At 35.9% G+C, this 18774-nt stretch overlaps 1 protein-coding gene across 4 annotated transcripts; it reads left to right on the top strand.

Moving 5' to 3' along the window:
• The first annotated feature begins 14863 nt into the window (after positions 1–14863).
• On the top strand, positions 14864–18708 carry LOC107778983 (pentatricopeptide repeat-containing protein At3g62890-like). 4 transcript variants are annotated; one of them, XM_075217593.1, is made up of 4 exons: positions 14864–17676; positions 17777–17874; positions 18000–18126; positions 18436–18708. In XM_075217593.1, the coding sequence occupies exon 1, from the start codon at positions 15079–15081 to the stop codon at positions 17464–17466; it is 2388 nt and encodes a 795-aa protein (XP_075073694.1). In that variant the 5' UTR covers positions 14864–15078; the 3' UTR covers positions 17467–17676; positions 17777–17874; positions 18000–18126; positions 18436–18708. The 4 variants fall into 4 exon arrangements, with proteins under 4 accessions (XP_075073694.1, XP_075073692.1, XP_075073696.1 ...); XM_075217591.1 differs by having other exon boundaries at positions 17983–18126; XM_075217595.1 differs by lacking the exon at positions 18000–18126.
• Positions 18709–18774: the final 66 nt, after the last annotated feature.

Raw genomic sequence — 18774 nt, 5'->3', positions numbered from 1 at the left:
TCATTTTCTGCAAAACAGAGTGTTAGACTCTTACCCCGCCAGACTCGACTATTTAAACCAATAATTAGCATAAAAGCATTTAGTTCTCCAAATAAATGCACAGAACATGTAGGTGTCCGTTTGGGTTTCAGGGAAACCCAATGGACTTTGGACAAGGCTATCTTAATGAGTCATTATGTGGACAACATAACTGACTCGGCTAGGTTTGACTATGATGCATGCACAGTTAGAGTAAGGTTTCTATTGGGGTATTAGACAGGTACCCTTGAGCGGACAACTCAAGAGGGAAAGGCACGGAACCGTCGACTGCACCGCTGATCGACTGGTTTTACCGCAAATACGTCTTTGCCAAATTTAAAGGGTGATAATATTGGAATAGCGCAACTACTCATTATAAGCGTTACTATGGTATTTGTTTAGCACGAGTGGAATATGATGTTGAAGATGCAGTTTACAAGAATGAAACAAATTGACATGTATTTCCATGTTCATAAGATAAATGATTACAATAATTCCAGTAATTACAACGGTATTGAAATAAAGCAGTAAAGGAAAGCAATTAAAAGAAAGAAAAGACATGAAGAGCCAAGTCAGTTTCGTAGTGAAGAATAAAAGACAGTAAATAAAGCAATTAATGAGATAGTAAAGTCACAAGAAACATGCAATGGTAAAAGCCTAAAGAATCTCCCCAGCAGAGTCGCCATGTTGTCAACGCCCCCTTTTTCTATGACCGTGGGGTCAGAAATCGGGTATACGACATTGGGAGGACAACTCTATTCCCTTTCGAGAATTGAGTTTAGAAGTTGAAGAGTCGCCCCTAATGATTATAGTGCATTAGGACACTTTTTAAAAGAGTTTGAGATGAAGAGACCAGAGATTAGGGTAAGGTCTAGAAATTATCCCGATGGGAAGGTGTTAGGAACCCCTCAGGATCCACAAGTGTGGTTCCCGGCCATGCTACAATTGTGACTTTACAAGTAAACAATCAAGGCTCAAATAAGGACTTGCATACAACATTGCAATTAGGTTGAAATTTATGAAAGTAAGTAGAAAGAGAGCAAGGATTTGAAAAGTTTAAACAACTCTAAAGGAAGCGAATAAAGAAAGGGGGTCCTAGGTTTGTGATTAATATGGATCACTTCAATGCAATATCCAGTAATCACTCCTCAGAAGAGGGGTCGCACGTGATATTAGCGCACCGGTCATCATATCCATATTCTACCCTTCCCACCCCGTTAAGGTATTAAAGCGCGAATGGTGTCGTTACTTATTGCATGCTAGTACCCGTCCCAGTCATATCAGTCCCGGAGGCATTTAAGACTACTAATCCTAAAGGGAAAGAGATTTGGGGCCTTTTGAGAGTTTCAATGGACAAAATACTAAGGCGTCAATCACAACACGTAATATAAGTGAAAGTGGAGGCAGATAAACAAGTAAGGCTCAAGCAAAACCTCCTTAAATCAGATAGGCCATAGAGTTTAGCATGTCTTGCATGTACTGGTTTGGTCTTAAAAATAAATTAAGGCGATAAGCGGACTGGTTCAACACAGACTTTTAGACAGGAAGTCCGCATTAGGTTCGCTCGAATGCAGTTGCCTAAGACTGATCCAATTGATTAATCAACCTTTTGTCTATGTGTTGAATAGAACTACTGATTTCGAAAATAAACTGCTAAAGAGTTGCCAAATTTTTTTTGGCAAAGTAAAATAAGGTTCAGAAAAAGGTGCAGATTTAATATAGAAAAACGTTTACCAACTTTGAAAAGGTTTATCAGATTTATCAGGAAAGAGATGGGTTTCAAAAATGCGGACTGATTACAGGAAAGGGTTTGCCAATTTTGTCAAGAAGAAGAGAGTTTTCAGAAAAGGTATGCAGAAGACTACCAGTTTTAGCAAACAAGACGCGTTTCAGAAAAAAGGTTTGTGAGTTTCAGAAATCTGATATGGCTTTAAACGAGTGAGACGGTTTATATCCAAGATTTCCTATAGGCATGCTTTCTACAAGTTTTTACTGATTTTAACACCTTTCAAATTTTAATAGGAGTCCTATGAACATGATATCTATGTAAAACTTTATTATTAAGCCTAACCGTTTGCCTAATGGCATTACATAGAAATATAAGAGTCTATAGGCATGATATCTACGTGTGGAGTTGCAGAAATCAGAAGTAACACCCCTATAGGCATGCTTTCTACCCTTGTGCATAAAAGTAAACCCCCCTTCCTTCTTTACTAAATCCCCATAAGTTAATACAAATTATTACAAACCAGTGAATCGGACTGAAATTAAAAGTACATCAGAAACTAACAGCTGCATCCGAGTAACCTAATTCAGACTTAATGTCTAACAATTGGGGATGAACCACTTTCGAGATCAAGGTTTCCAAAGCCTTCTCTTATCTAGGGTGTTTCAGAGATCCAAGGAATTTCAAAAATTCCAGGCAGTGCTTACACCCGAGATATTAATCAAAAAGAGTTATAGTGCAGTGTGGAAGAGCCAGCCCTCAGGTGTCCAAGTTCAGAGGGAGCTCATGGATCCCAAAGCAAGGCTCACAAGAGTGGGGTGGAACTTAATGTTCTAAGAATGAGTGCAAGTGCAATAGAGGGGTTAGGGAGTGCCAAGGCAGGCTGGTGGTCATACCTAGTCATAAGGTAGACTGGCACACCCCTGACCAAGCCTGTTTAGCCAACAAATATGAGTACAGACCTGTTGAAGGTCAGGCTATGGTCCAGACAATGATTAGGACATTGTTAGACCATAGTCTTAAACTCAGAATACATATAAAGGGGAAGGAGAATAGGAATTGGAAAGAATTTAGGACTCAAGGAGTCCAGCCCATACACATGAGCAACAATGTCAAGTGTTGTCATGCTTTCTGGACCATAACTCAAGATACAAAGGGAATTGGGGGTGGGAATTCATGTTAGCACAGAGAAAAGAAGTAAATAAACTTGCAGAAATTACAACATCGAAACAGTGAGATAAACAGAGGAAAGGCTGAAGGATAAACATGTAGTGGAGAGGCAGAAACTAAACAAAGATAGACATACCAGTGGCTGAAAAAGTAAGCAAAGAGAAAAGCAGGATTTCTTTCAGCCAAACCACAAGAAAGCTTCAAGCTTGTGAGATCAGAGAACTCGAATGTTTAAGAAACTCTAAGTATATTTGAGAGAAGTAGTGACTTGTTCTGTTAGAACTTGTTTTTGAAAGAGAAAAAGGTACATGTATTTATAGCTTTGAAAACGAGTAAAAAACAAGGCAACGAATAAGGTTTCAACACAAACATGGAAATAATCACAGTCAAAATCAATTAATACAGCTTTTTCCCTTTAATCAAGGGATTACTGCTCAACGGACACTAACAGGATTAATATAAGGAAAGAAGATCAATTTGTAATCAGAATGATTGTTACCATAAAAGGAGCAGTAAAACCATATAGTAAGGGATTAAGTCTAAATACAGGAGTGTACTTATTTCGGAAAGGATCTGGTAAGGCCAAACAAAGAGAGAGAACCAATTAACCCTTAACGGGCGAGTAAAAATCAGAATTTCACAAGGGAAAGTTTTAAAAAATCAATCACGAGTTTGAAAATCAATCGCAGAAGGGACTCAGTATATAAACGAAGTAACATAAGTAATAGACATGTGAGGCCAAGCTATGGCAAGAAGGAACATCATACAGTAATAACATGATAGTCACTTAGGTCAAACTTCATTAGCTTAGTAATAGAGAAAAGATCAGAAGCATGCAAAAGTTAGGTGAAAACCTTTCTGAAAACATAGTTGAGTTTGACAAATAGCAAGAGCTCAGAACAAAGAAATCACATAAAGAAGTCGAGATGCTGCAGTAAAGGAACCAGACGGAGCGATTTCAAACAGGCGAGTTGCACAAACAAACTCAAGAACTCGAACAGACCCCAAAGAACTAGGGTTTTCGAAATCAGTAGAGTTTAGAGGCGATAAGCAAGTGAAACAAATAAATAGTCTCAGAATCTCTAGTAAAACCCCAAAAATTGGGGTTCTTTAACACTAGTCTGGTGTAAACAAAGTAAATCAAACAGATAGACTCAGAAACACTAGTTTGAAATCAAAAGGTTTTGAAAAGGAAATTTGGGGAAAACGCTTTAAACTTACATATAGCACAGATCAAGCACAGATACAAATAAATAAACGAAAAAGAACCTCGAATAGGCTAGGGTTTCTGAGAACCCTAGAAACGAGAAAGGCTTGGAAGAAACAAGATCAGATCTGGAGTCGATAAGGTCAGAATCAGGCTCAGGAGGCCAAGACACGTTGGACCAAGGCCGGAGATAGTTGAGAACCTCGAATCAACGAAGGTCTGAGCGAAGACCCTTGAAGTCTGGCCTCAAACCTTCAGGTATCAAGCATGTGAGAGTAGTAGGGGTTGAGTATAGGTCGTCCATGGTTAGAACAACCATGGATTCCGGTGGATTTGGGGTTGGAGGTGGCAGAGAGCGATTAGGGTTTCGAGAGAGCTCAAGAGCGTTTGAGAGACGAGAGGTTTCAAAGGCGGCGGACCAAACGAAATGAAGGGATTAGGGTGTAGTTGGGGGATTAAAAAAGGTAAGGGACAATCCTGGCCGTTGATCCAATTGATCAACGGCCTGGATTGAAAGAAAGGTCGGGCGGGTTTTTCAATTGGGTCGGGGGGCGGGTTAAACGAAACTGGGTCAATTGAGGGCCAAAATTTAAATGTAAATAGGCTGTAATTGCAATGAAATGAGGCTAAATGTTAAATAACCAGTTTTTCCTTTTATTTTATAAAAACTAGTAAAAAATATTTTAAAAGCAAATTAAAAGTACTAAGCCAATTAATAATATATAAATATTAGTTTAAAAATGTTGGGCCTAAATTTACAATCAGAAAAGGCTGTTAATCGTAAAGTAGGCTAAAATTGCAATTTTATGCAATTTAGCTTTTAACATACCAAATAATTTTGTAAAAATATACAAAAAAAATTATCTTAACTATATTTTGATATAAATATAGGAATGAAATAGATTATTCACCAAAATTGATGATTTTGGAAATAATTATGGGTTTTGCACTGCTATAATAGACAATAATTGATTTTAAAAATCTTTAAAAATTAGGGGAAAATACCAAAACTCTTGGGCATACTTATGTATGCACATATATGCTATTTTGGAAGTATTTTGGGTACAAAAATACCTAGGAAAAAATTGGGTATCAACAACCTACTAGGATATAAATAAGCAGTATGGAAATGCAATAAGGATAAATGCTGGTGGCACCTCGGTGGCAGCTCACGCGGGTGCTCTAGCTACACCGCGTGCACATCCTCGGCCTCTACCCCAACCCCGACCTCTGACGGATCCAGTAGGGGGTGCGGGTGCCTGATCATCTCTGGTAGCACGTGTCCTCATAATTTGTGAGAGAATAGAAGACAGAAGTTTAGAATTGTGATATCAAAATCTCGCACAATAAGGAAATCAAATGAAGTGAAATTTTCCTAACAGTTACATAGCTTCTCGTAGATAAGTACAGACGTCTCCGTACCGATCCGCGAGACACTAATAAATCGGCTTGTGATTCATGACTCCTATGAAACTAGAGCTCTAATACCAACTTGTCACGACCCCAGTTTGCCCTCCGTGAACTATCGTGACGGTACCTAGTCTCTACGACTAGGTAAGCCTAACAAATGTGAAAAAGAACTATTGCGGAAAGAAAATAATTAAAAATCGAGATACCAAAATAAAATAGTGTTTAAGATGTCGCCTGGCATATAACAGTACAAGAATCTCAACCTAACACTCCCAAAATCCTGAACCCCATGAATCACAAGTTAAGAGATACATAAAAGCTCTAACTCCAGAAGTGCCTATCAAAAGGAAAATACAGAAGGGCTATACTAGAACAGAAAGATAGAAATGGACTCCTCGGTCTGCGAACGCGACAGATATATCTCGAAGTCTCTTCAAAAGCGTCTCGCCTCAAGGATGATACGACTGAGTGGAAGTACCTGGATCTGCATATGAAAAACATGCGCAGAAAGGGCATGAGTACACCACAACGGTACTCAGTAAGTGCCAAACCTAACTTCGGTTGGGTAGTGACGAGGAAGTTCAGGGCCCTACTGAGGCTAAATGAAATACAAGGTATAATAGTGTATAATAAGGCATTATAATAATTGCAACAGTAAGAAGTAACACAGGATGGTAAAAATAACAACAAATATAACAGAGACGAAATAATCACGGAAAGGAATATAGCTCAACACAGAGATAACAATCGGGGATCTCCTAGGATACCATCATGTAGTCCCAAATGTAAATATCCAGTGGATCTCTCGGGATACCGTCCCATAGTCCAACTCATAATGTGCGGGGATCTCCCGAAATACCGATCTGTAGTCCTCAATATAAATACTCAGTACTGAGGGAATCTATCGGGTGCAGTCCCGTAATTCCAATATAAATGTGCAAGGGGATCTCCTGGAATACCGTTCCATAGTCCCAAAGTAAACATACAGGGGGATCTCCTGAGATACCGTCCCATAGTCCCAAAGTAAACACACAACAACAACAACAACAACAACAACAACAACAAGAAGAAGAAGAAGAATACACAGTTCAATTCAAATTCTATACCAAAGTAAAACATGTATTTCTAGTCTAGTATGCTGCACATAATCCAAATAAGGCAGTTTGATCATGTAAGGCAATTAGGTCAATTAGACATGCTTTCCTAAGCTAACAACAGGCTTAAATTGCAAGTAGTATAAACATGAAAAGAAACACAATTATAATTACTTAATGAAAACCTGATTTTCAACAATTAGCACAAGTACGCACTAGTCACTATACGTATAAGGCATTTCAAATATTAATAATACCAAATCCTAAGGGGAGTTCCTCCACACAAGGTTAGACAAGCCACTTACCTCGAACCGGCTCAAAATCAATCCGAAACCACATTCTTGCCACGAGTACTCGATTCTAAATGACCCAAATCTATTCGGTTCAATTGCATAATATAAATAACACTTCAAGTAACTGATTCTACAAAATAAATTCTAAGCTAATACGCGAAATTAGGTAAAATGACCAAAACGCCCTCCGGGCCCACGTCTCGGAATCGGGTAAAATTTACATTTTCAGAAACCTCATACTCTCACGAGTCTAACCATTCCAAAATTATCCAAATCCAATGTTAAATTCCCAATCGAAACTCGAAATTTAGGTCTAAGTACTTTCTCCAATCCCCCCCCCCCAATTTTCATCCCAAATCCGAAATTGAATGACAAAACTAAGATTAGATTATAGGAATACAACTAGAAAGGGATTAGGAATTGTTACCCACTGATTTCCTTTTCAAAATCGCCATTTCCCGAGATCCAAATTAATTTTTTAACTTTTGAAGATAAACCCTCAAAATTCTTATTTTTTTGCCCAGCAAAATTCGCATATGCGATACAATTTCCACATCTGCGAGACCGCTTTTGCGGTCAAGGGAACCGCTTCTGCGGTTTTCACTTAAATCCCCTCTGTCGCACCTGCGACCCAAAATCCGCATTTGCGGTCCTACATGTGCGATACACCATCCGCTTCTACGGTTTTAGTTCCTCTTCCTTGGCCGCTTCTGCGGCTTGATTCCACATCTACAGGAGTCGCACATGCGGCCTCTCAACCGCATATGCTGTTATGACAGCAGCCATAAACTTCAATTGCAACTCCAAATTCCTAACTTTCCGTCAATCATCCAAAATCATCCCGAAGCCCCCGAGATCTCAACCAAAAGCACAAACATGTCATATACCACTATCCAACTTATACCAATCCTTAAACACCTAAAACAATTTCGAAACATCGAATTAACCATGAATTCAAGCCTAGAACTCCAAAAACTCTCAATTTACGCTTTCGATCAAAAAGTCTATCAAACCTCATCCGAATGACCTGAAATTTTGCACACACGTCACATTCAACACTACAGAGCTACTTCAACTTTCGAAATTCCATTCCGACCCCGACATCAAAATCCCACTATCGAACCGGAAACTTCAAAAATTCAACTTTCGGCATTTCAAACCTAAATTAGCTACGGACCTCCAAAACACAATCCGAACACGCCCCTAAGCCCGAAATCACCCAACAGAGCTAACGAAACCGTCAAAATTCCATTCTGAGGTCATCTTCACACTGCTCCGACTACGGTCCAAGTTCTAAAGCTTAAGCTCTCATTTAGGGACTAAGTATCCCAAAACTCTCCGAAACTCCAAATAAATCCTCCCGGTAACTCACAATAGCAGAAACAAACACGGGAAATACACTTAATAGGAGATCGGGACGTTAATTCTTAAAACGACCGACGAGTCGTTACAACTTTAAAAAGGAAAATTAACTTCCAACTGCATAGGTTTTCAACCAGTCACTTCAACTTGAGTAAAACAATTATTTTAAATAGGCAAAATACATAAAATGACATTTGAACTTGTACTCAAATCCCTGTTAAACACCTGTTGACCACAAAAATATTTTCAAACACTCGACATCTCAAAAGTGTATCTAGTAGACACATCTTTGCCTACATGGCACGACCGTCATTTACACACAAACAAGGCGAGTGAACTAAAAAGTTTTGCATCTGAAGCCTCATAAAAACGTCACATATCCAACTTTTTTCCTTTTTTTATTCATCTCCTTCATTTTTCTTCTTCCAATAATGCTCACAGAACCTCTTTCTATTTTATTTTTTTGGGTTACTTTCCAAACTTTTATTTCGTTTTTCAACTAGTAAACAAAGTATTTTCGGATTATCAAGAGATTGGTGTGAAATTGTTGGCTCGAAAAGTGCGATTTCAATTAGACCCAGAAATTTTCGATCCAAAAAGTGCAATTATTGGCCCGAAAAATCAAGAGAACAGTACTAAAATTGTTTATGTGAAATTATTTTTTTACTAAAATTGATATTTGAATATTGAATTAGTTGTTGATTGGAAGCTCCATTTCAAGTTGAAACTCATTTGGAGATGAATTGAGAGTTAGATCGAAACTTGTTGAAGAATGCCAAAGAACAATATTTTAAAGTTAAGTGTTAGATCTTAGACTTGAAGAAGTTTGAGCTTGATTTTAAAAACTTTGGTAGCTGAGATTAAGATGAAGGTGGGCACAACCATGGTGGTTGGTCTTCGGAAGAAGATGAGTTCCGTTTCTTTTTCTTTTTATTTTGCTTGGGTCCTTTTCTTTTTCTTTTTTAAAACTTTGCTGGAGACTTTTTTTTATCTTTTAACTTAATGACATATGTCACGACAATATTGATGCGTGACATACACCTATTTAAAAGGAGTTGTCAAATATCAAAGTGGTGTGTAATAGATACTTTTGAAAGATTGAGTATTTGAAAATATTCCAACAGGTGTATAACAGGGATTTGGGGTACAAGTTCAGATATCATTTTATGTATTCTACCTTTTAAATACTATGATTATTAGCTTATCTTACGTGGCATTGAATTTGACTGGGTCAGAAAAGTAGGTGAGATACTTATCAATAAAAAGAGTGAATATAATGACCTTAATTAAATAGTATAACTAAATACCTTTATGTCAATTGATATGTAACCAATCCCAAGAAATCAGAGTCAGCCTGTAGATGCTTTCTCTTATCTTGTTTAATCATTTTTATCCTCTTGGAAGCAAACCCAAAAATGTATCATGTGGAGAATAGGAGTATGAGCATATATAGGCTTCAATCCTTGGGTTAAGGGGTTTCAAAGAGCTTTTAGAACTCCTAAATCCTATTTATAGCAAATTTTAGGTTTGGACTTGCTTATAATGGTCTATGGGCCTAGAGGCCATTGACACTTACGAATACAATCACATACCTTGATAACAATTATTATTTGTAGATGCGTATTCAGGATTTGAAGAAGATGTGTGCACTGTTACGAAAATGTGGATTCAAAATTTACATTTGACGAGTTTAACTTTAAGTTCTCACCATGAACTTATTATGCATTTGAAATTGTAAGTTCTAACTTATTATTATTATTATTATTATTATTATTATTATTATTATTATTATTATTATTATTATTATTATTTTGCAATTAATTTTATATATATGTATCTATATTTCATATCGAAAATATCGGATCAGTTAAACCCACTAAATACATACATTCAATTTAATTATACAAAATTTAACAATGATGATAGCAAGAATAGATATTTTAGTTTGTCAGAGTTGGGGATTTTGAAAAAATAAAAGAAACAGAGAAAGAAGGATAAAAGAACAAAAATACGTAATTGAAACGCAAGAGGAAATACAAGACATGCCCATTCCCCGCGGTGGATCTAATCCTTAAAAAAAAGGAGAAAATAATAAAACAAACATGAGATTTGAACCTCGGGCTCAATTCTAGAAAAAATAACAGGATAGACGTAGAATTTAAAATTTCGACTTTATTGTAAATATGCACCCAATAATTATTGCACCATAGGTCTTTTTGAGCTTGAGTGCACATATATATATAGTCAAAAAAAGGAATATGACTAATAATAATAATAATAATAATAATAATAATAATAATAATAAATAATAATAATAATAATAATAATAATAATAATAATAATAATAATAATAATAATAATAATAATAACAACAATAATAATAATAATAATAATAACATGTAAGTAAGGCTCGGTACTATGAAAAGTGGAAGAACACTATGGATACAACAATAACCATGTCAACTTTTGTTTAGTTCCCCTTTAATTTTATATGGTCTTTAATATCCCATGAACTTAGAAATTTGATAGCTTCGACCCCCTAGATGTTGGTGTGGCAAAGAGCGTGAATGTACTCTCTTTTAGGCCTCTGGGAGTGAAAACATGAAAAAATCAACCTTTTAAGTGGGGTATTTTCAAGTATTTGCCACATAATCAAATATAATGATTTATTTGTTCGGGTTGTATTTGTTGTTGGTTTTTCTTAATATACATTGCATATTTTATTTCAATTGTATTTTTTTAAATACAATGAATATTTGTTTTAAGGCGTTTCCACTACATAAGAAAAAACTGAAAAAGACTGGAGTAGTAACTTCATTAGCCGGAAGGAATTAGTCTCCACTAGCGTCATTAACTCTATTTTTTTCCGGTACAAATCTACAAACGTTAGTTAAAACTCTATTTCTTTTAGCCAAATGAATAGAAGGTTTAGCCTAATTAATGAAGTTCAAATGGTGTATTTTCCACACAGAAAAAAAGTATTATTTTTTTTCATGCAATGACTATTTATTTAAGCTATGCATTATCCTTTTTCGGGTCAAATTTTTATAATATTTGATTGAAATTTTATTATTTATATCCAAAATATTATGTTAGCCAAAAATGAAGTTCCAACATTGTTTGTTTTTTCTTTAGATGCAATGAGTATATGTTCTAACTATGTATTTCTTCTTTTTTTCTGACTACATATATAAAAAATATTTAATTAAAATATCATTACCTTTATTCAAATAAAAAATTATAGCCAAATAATATTATTCCTTTTTTTTACAGATTTAGCACGAAAAAAATAATTTAAATAATTGTTGGACTTAAAAAGGTAAAATTATATATTGTAAAACAAATACCACATGGACAAAAAAATCTATGTGACAGCGTGTATCACACTCTCATGGGTTATCAACTTCCATGGAGTTGAGGCTATCAAAATGCAAGTTCAAAGGGGTACTAAAGACCACATGAAGTTTAAGGGGGACCAAATAAAAGTTGCAAAATTCAGGGGTACAGAACTATTCTACTAATTTTTATTTACATTTCACTTATCTATGATAACTTTTTACCAATAACATCAACTACTATGATTTAATGGTGCAATCTTTGTAACACTTTTACTTAAATAGTTATGTATTTATTTTTTATAATAATAAAATAGTAATCTATTAATTATATCTTACTAGCCACGTAATTCTAATAAATGTTGTAAGTGTCAATAAGGAAGTTGTACCGTTTGCAAGAATTTCGTTTTCAAATAATTTTAACATATGTGCCTTAGAGTTAAACCTTTATATGTATAACTATTTATAATTTTTTAATATTGTATTAGTTTTTTTAAAATAATTAATAAAATATGAATATCATTTCAAATATTAATTAATATTATAATAAACCCTGACAACAACAAATATTTCGTTCATCATGATCTCATTCAGGACAACTAGAAGATTAATTGTATAGTATAGAGAAAAGAAAAAAAAGGCAAGAGGAAAATTAAAAATACTAGTTTCTGTTTTTACTTATGGAAAATTACATTTTTAACCTTCTCAGAAAAAGTTCATGCTTTTACTTGAAAATACATATTTTCATCCTAAAAGCTTGGCCACCTCAAATTTTGAAATTTTTTTTTAAGTAGAAAAAAAAAATGTTGTCCTTGGAGAAGCTTGACCTTACCCGCCAACCACCTTTACCACTAGTCAGCATCTCCGACCGCCTCCACCTCTAGCCTTCACTACTTACCTTATTCATCACCACCAACCACCTGTAGCTAACTATGTCGTACAACCACCGCCTATACCACTATTAGCCAACAGAATGCATTCAGCTACTACCTTAAAACAACCACCACGGACCACCATTATGCTATCACTATCACCAACCTCCTCTTTACCACCACGATCACCAGCAACCACTACCTTCTAAAATCATCCCCGCTATTACCATGCCCAACAATATAGAGGCGGAGCCAAGATTTCAAGCTTATGAGTTTAGAATTCTAATTGTTTTAAGTTAATGGATTCTAAATTAATAATTTATACATATTTAATGAATTTTTAAGACAAATACAAGGTTCGAACTAAAACTACTCGGTTCGACCGAACCCGCTGGCTACACTCTAGCTCCGCCCTTGCAGCCATATTTGTTAGTAGGGGTGTCAAATGAGCAGGTTGGATCAATTTTAGGCGAGTGAGAATCAGACAGAGTCGATAAATGGGCGAATCATTGACACGCCCAAAGTTACTTGGACTGAGATGAGTTAGGTCAAGATGGACTAAAATTGGGGGAAGTGCACAGTTAGCCACTAATAACACATGTATTTACTTTTAAGCCACTATTTAAAATGTTTTTAGTTTTTAGTCACTACTTTAATAAACTTTAACTGTCCGGACGAAAATATCCTTCTGCTCATGTCCTTAACTTTTGAACTTAACTTCAGGACTACATGTCCTTAACTTTTGAGCTTGTAATTGTAAGTTCAAGACCAAGTGTCCTTAACTTTTGAGCTTGTTAGTCTAAGTTCAGGACCTATTATCCTTAACTTTTGGGTTTCTTAGCCGAAGTTTAAGACCTATTGTCCTTAACTTTTGAGCTTGTTAGTCTAAGTTCAGGACTTCAGGACCTATTGTCCTTAACTTTTGAATTTGTAACTATAAGTTCAGGACCTATTGTCCTTAAATTTTGAGCTTGTTAGTCTAAGTTCAGGACCAAGTGTCCTTAACTTTTGTACTTGTAATTCTAAAATCAGGACCAAGTATCCTTAACTTTTGAACTTGTAACTGTAAGTTAAGGATCCATAACGTAGCAGAAAACCAAACGTTATTTGTATTTTTTCACAAAAAAATAAAATAATAATTACAATTTACATATAAGATTAATATCAAATTACACAACAGAAAGCTAATAACAAAAAGAAACAATTAAAAAAAATAAAAGACTACAGAACCTAACCAACCAAAAGAAAAAGAAAAATAAATAAAACTCAGAAAGTTTATTTTCTAAAGTTTTTTGTTCTAGGATTGCAGAAAAGAACACAAAATGTTCATCTTTATCCAGTTTAGGAATAACAATCCACTTTTGTTGCTTATACCTCAGAATCTTGAATGCTTCTAAATAATCATTCAATTCTTCCTTCAAACAGAAAAAGCTACCAATCCATAAAAGCCCACCAGGCCTCAAAACTCTATCAAAATCATACAACACAAAATTCATCAACACAAAATCAATTCAGCCATCAAGAAACTTCATCGTATGAATCAAATCTAATGTGTTATTTAAATATGGTAGCCTCTGATTTATAGTTAAGTAAAGAGGAATTAGCCCTCGAAGAGCAATCATCTCGTTAAATGGTGCACCAAGAAACACTAAGAAGAAAATCCTTCCGGTACAGTTCTTTTCCCTAACATGAAGGAGATAGAAGAAAGAGTAACACAATCTTTTCATATTAATTTTAATAGACTAGTGACTATTGTTGCTAAGCATTAAAAATGCTAGATAAAAAGTAAATACCACTTTAAAAAGTGGCTACCCCACACAATTTTTACACTAAAATTTGGGTCAAAGCCCCGCCCAACTCTTACCGACTTAAATTAATATGTGTTATTTTTTTTATGAATTGTATAATTACTAAATAAGACTTTTTTTCTTTTGTTATGGTTATATATAACAAATCAAACAAAAAGTATTATTGCAAGGATATTTTAGCAAAGTTATTTATGAATCAATTTAGGCTAAAAGTCAACCAAACTTTAAATGAGTTAAAATAAGTTGAGTCAAGATGAGTTGGGTTCAATAAATAGGCAGGTTAATAACCAGCCCAACGTGGAATAGGTTGGGTAGGTCATTTGGGCTTGAGCCGCTTTTAGAGCGTGCTTTATGAAGAAATAATTTATCTAATTTGTATAATAAACATCTAAATTAATATTACTCTAATATCTTGAAACTAAAATATTTATTAGTAATTTATTTGAATTCTATATTTATTAGGTTTTAAATAAAGATAAATTATATAAGTTAAGATGATGAAAAGGAGGAGGGAAAAAAGGAACAAAAACCTTGAGGTATAAATTTGTTTCAAACATAGGAGAAATTGAGGGGATTGAAATATCACCACCAAAAATTGATGCACCTGAATGCAATTTAAAATACACTATAGCCCCTTTTCCCCATAACAACAAAACAAGAAAGGCGCGAAAACAAACCACAAAAACCCAAACAGAATTCTCGATTATCGGAAGCCAGTGCTCCGGCAACATCTCTTAGCTCCTTCATTACTTTACTCACATTTTCAAACAAGGACATAAGTATATGAATTGGACAAAGGTATGTGCTCTTTCACCCTTCAAGTCAAATCTTGTTCAAAAACCCACCTCAAAAACAACCATAAACCTCTCAATCTTGGAGGGTCTTCTGCTAAAATGCCAAAATTCCAAGCATTTTGGGCAAATTCTTTCTCAGATTATCTCCACTGGGTTCATCAAAGATACATATGCTGCAAGCAGGATTCTCAAATTTTCTACTGACTCCCTTTTCATTCACGTTAATTACTCTCATAAAATCTTTGATTACATCGAAAATCCAAATGGATTTATTTGTAATACCATGATGAGAGCTTATTTACAGCAAAACCAGCCTCAAAATACAATCCTTTTGTATAAATCAATGTTGAAGAATGATGTATGTATTGATAATTATACGTTTCCGCTTCTGGTTCAAGCCAGCACAGTTAGATTGTCGGAAATAGAGGGAAAAGAGTTTCATAATCATGTTATTAAAACGGCATTCACATCGGATGTTTATGTTAAGAACACTTTGATTCACATGTATGCTGTTTGTGAAAACATGGTTGATGCAAGAAAGCTGTTTGATGAAAGTCCTGTGCTGGACTCGGTTTCGTGGAATTCGATACTGGCAGGTTATGTACAGGTTGGAAATGTTGAAGAGGCAAAAGTAATTTTTGATAAGATGCCTATGAAGAATGTTATTGCATCCAATTCTATGATTGTACTCTTGGGTAGATCTGGTAGGATGACTGAGGCTTGTCAATTATTGGATGAAATGAAGGAAAAAGATGTGGTTTCTTGGACTGCTTTGATATCTTGTTATGAGCAACATGGGATGTACAAACAAGCTTTGGATTTATTTATGCAAATGTGTGCTAATGGCACTTCCATAGATGAGGTGGTTGTGATAAGTGTGCTATCTGCGTGTGCACACTTGTTGGTTGTTCAGACAGGAGAATCAGTACATGGATTGGTTATCAGAGTTGGTTTTGAATCTTATGTCAACCTTCAAAATGCTTTAATTCATATGTACTCCACTTGTGGAGATGTAACGGCTGCACAAATATTGTTTGATACGAGTAGTCATTTGGACCAGATATCTTGGAACTCAATGATCTCTGGCTACTTGAAATGTGGCTCTCTGGAGAAGGCTAGAGAATTATTCGATTGCATGCCTGAGAAGGATGTTGTGTCATGGACTACGATGATATCTGGTTATGCGCAACATGATTATTTCTCGGAAACTCTAGCATTGTTTCAGGAGATGCTGCATGAGGACAATAAGCCTGACGAAACTACTTTGGTTAGTGTTCTTTCGGCTTGCACTCACTTGTCTGCCCTTGATCAAGGAAAATGGATCCATGCTTACATAAGAAAGAATGGGCTCAAAGTGAATATCATTCTCGGTACAACTCTTGTTGACATGTACTTGAAATGTGGTTGTGTGGAGAATGCATTGGAAGTCTTCAATGGAATGGAAGAAAAAGGGGTTTCTTCATGGAATGCTTTAATTCTTGGATTGGCCATGAATGGGCAGGTGGAGAAGTCACTAGCAGTGTCTCAGGAAATGAAGGAATGTGGTGTAACCCCTAATGAGGTTACTTTTGTGGCAATTCTTGGTGCCTGTCGACATATGGGCCTGGTAGACGAGGGTCGTTCCTACTTTGATAGTATGACCAGATATTACAATGTTGAACCTAATATCAAGCACTACGGATGCATGGTTGATCTACTTGGACGTGCAGGGTTGCTGAAAGAAGCTGAGACGCTTATTGACAGTATGCCTATGGCTCCTGATGTTGCCACTTGGGGTGCTCTTCTTGGAGCTTGCAGAAAACACGGTAATAGTGAAATAGGGGAGAGGGTTGGAAGGAAGCTCATTGAACTTCAGCCAGATCATGATGGATTTCATGTGTTATTGTCCAACATATTTGCCTCAAAAGGTAATTGGGACAGTGTTCTGGATATTAGAGGAGCAATGTCGCGGCAGGGAGTCGTTAAAGTTCCTGGCTGCAGTATGATTGAATCAAATGGTGCTGTTCAGGAATTCTTGGCAGGAGACAAGTCTCATCCCCAGATAAATGAAATCGAAACAATGTTGGCTGAAATGGAAAAGCGATTGAAAATAATGGGCTATGCACCAGGCACAGATGAGGTTTTACTTGATATTGACGAGGAAGAAAAAGAAAGTACCCTGTTTAGACATAGTGAAAAGCTTGCAATTGCTTATGGGCTCATTTCTATCACTCCTCCAACTCCAATAAGAATTATAAAGAACTTACGAATATGTAGTGATTGTCATACAGCAGCAAAACTAATATCTAAAGCTTTTAATCGCGAGATTGTGATTAGGGATCGCCATCGCTTTCACCATTTTAAGGATGGGTCTTGTTCCTGTATGGAATTTTGGTAACTAATTCTCGGTTGTTGGGCCATAGGGAACTATTATGAAGGTTGTTTAACTTGATTGCCTAAATCTTCCTTGCAACATTAACTGGCTGCCGTTCATGTATGAACTGTGCGTAGGCTCATTAGGCCATCGTCTCCCAAATTGGAATACATGCATTGCATTTCAATCTACATTCTGGGCAAACTGACTTTTACCATGGATATGGACAGTAAGGCAAGCGCTCTGATGCTACTTTTGGATTTAAAGCTTCTTAAGTTTTCACTCTGCTCGAGTTCTCGTCATCTCTTATCAAGATCTCCTTCACATATTTCAGATTGTGCTCCTTGAACATCTTTGCTGACTGGATTTTGATCTATAGCATAAAAGGAGCTCGTAGTCAAAATTGAAAATTTTGGTCACTCAGTCTACCAGGTATTTGTACATTGTTGCTATGTTGTAGTCACAACTGCTTGATATAGTAAGATTGCATTGCAGTAGTTGAATTAAGTCTGAAGTATCTAATTATGCACTCAAATTCAGATTTGGCACCGATTCAGATGTAGGTACCAAAGGCTGCTACCCAGAGTGCATTGGGAGCTTGGCCATTACAGGCTCTAGAAGGAGCTTCTTTATGTATTTAATCAGCATCTACCTCGTTCTTGAAGATCTATTGAAGCTGAACAGGTTAATAAGATTTTGGATGTTACTGCTGTATTGGTTTTAAACCTATACAACATTACTATATACATGTCTATATCAATTTGGATAATCAATGCTAGCTTAATTTACTAGCAATTCGTTCACAGAAGAGATGGATGAGTAGTCTGTTCTATATAACAATGCAAGTTCTTTTGGTTACTCAAGTTCTTGAACTAGGAGTAACTTTTCCGCATTCCACTCGTATAGTTCTTGCGGTGCAATTTTTGTAACAATTTAAGGTTGTCAGTAGCTGAAAAAGAATTGACCCTATTTGTTTTCCTGGTATCTTTACAGTTGATGGACAAATAATGGAATATTTCCTTACACACAATGTGAGAGACAACCAGAGGCAGTTCATTTATTCGGCATACTGAATTAGGGTGACATCTCTGTGCTATTTTTGCAGTACGTTGAAGAATTTTTGTAGTGGTTAATGAATAAGCGAAGAAATTTATGCTATATGGGGGAAGCAAATGGGTTGGGGCTCTTGGTGGAGAAACATGAACCGAATGTACCAGCAATCTTGTAAAACTGCCATGTACCATAATATTCTTAAACTCAGAACCACAACATGTGCTCTAGATAAAGTAGCATCTCATCTGCAAAGCATCACGAAGGTTTCCATGACCGTAA

Source organism: Nicotiana tabacum, chromosome 7 (assembly GCF_000715075.1).
Source record: "Nicotiana tabacum cultivar K326 chromosome 7, ASM71507v2, whole genome shotgun sequence".
In the NCBI taxonomy this organism is placed as follows: Eukaryota; Viridiplantae; Streptophyta; class Magnoliopsida; order Solanales; family Solanaceae; genus Nicotiana; species Nicotiana tabacum.
This window is presented reverse-complemented; position numbering and strand designations above follow the sequence as displayed.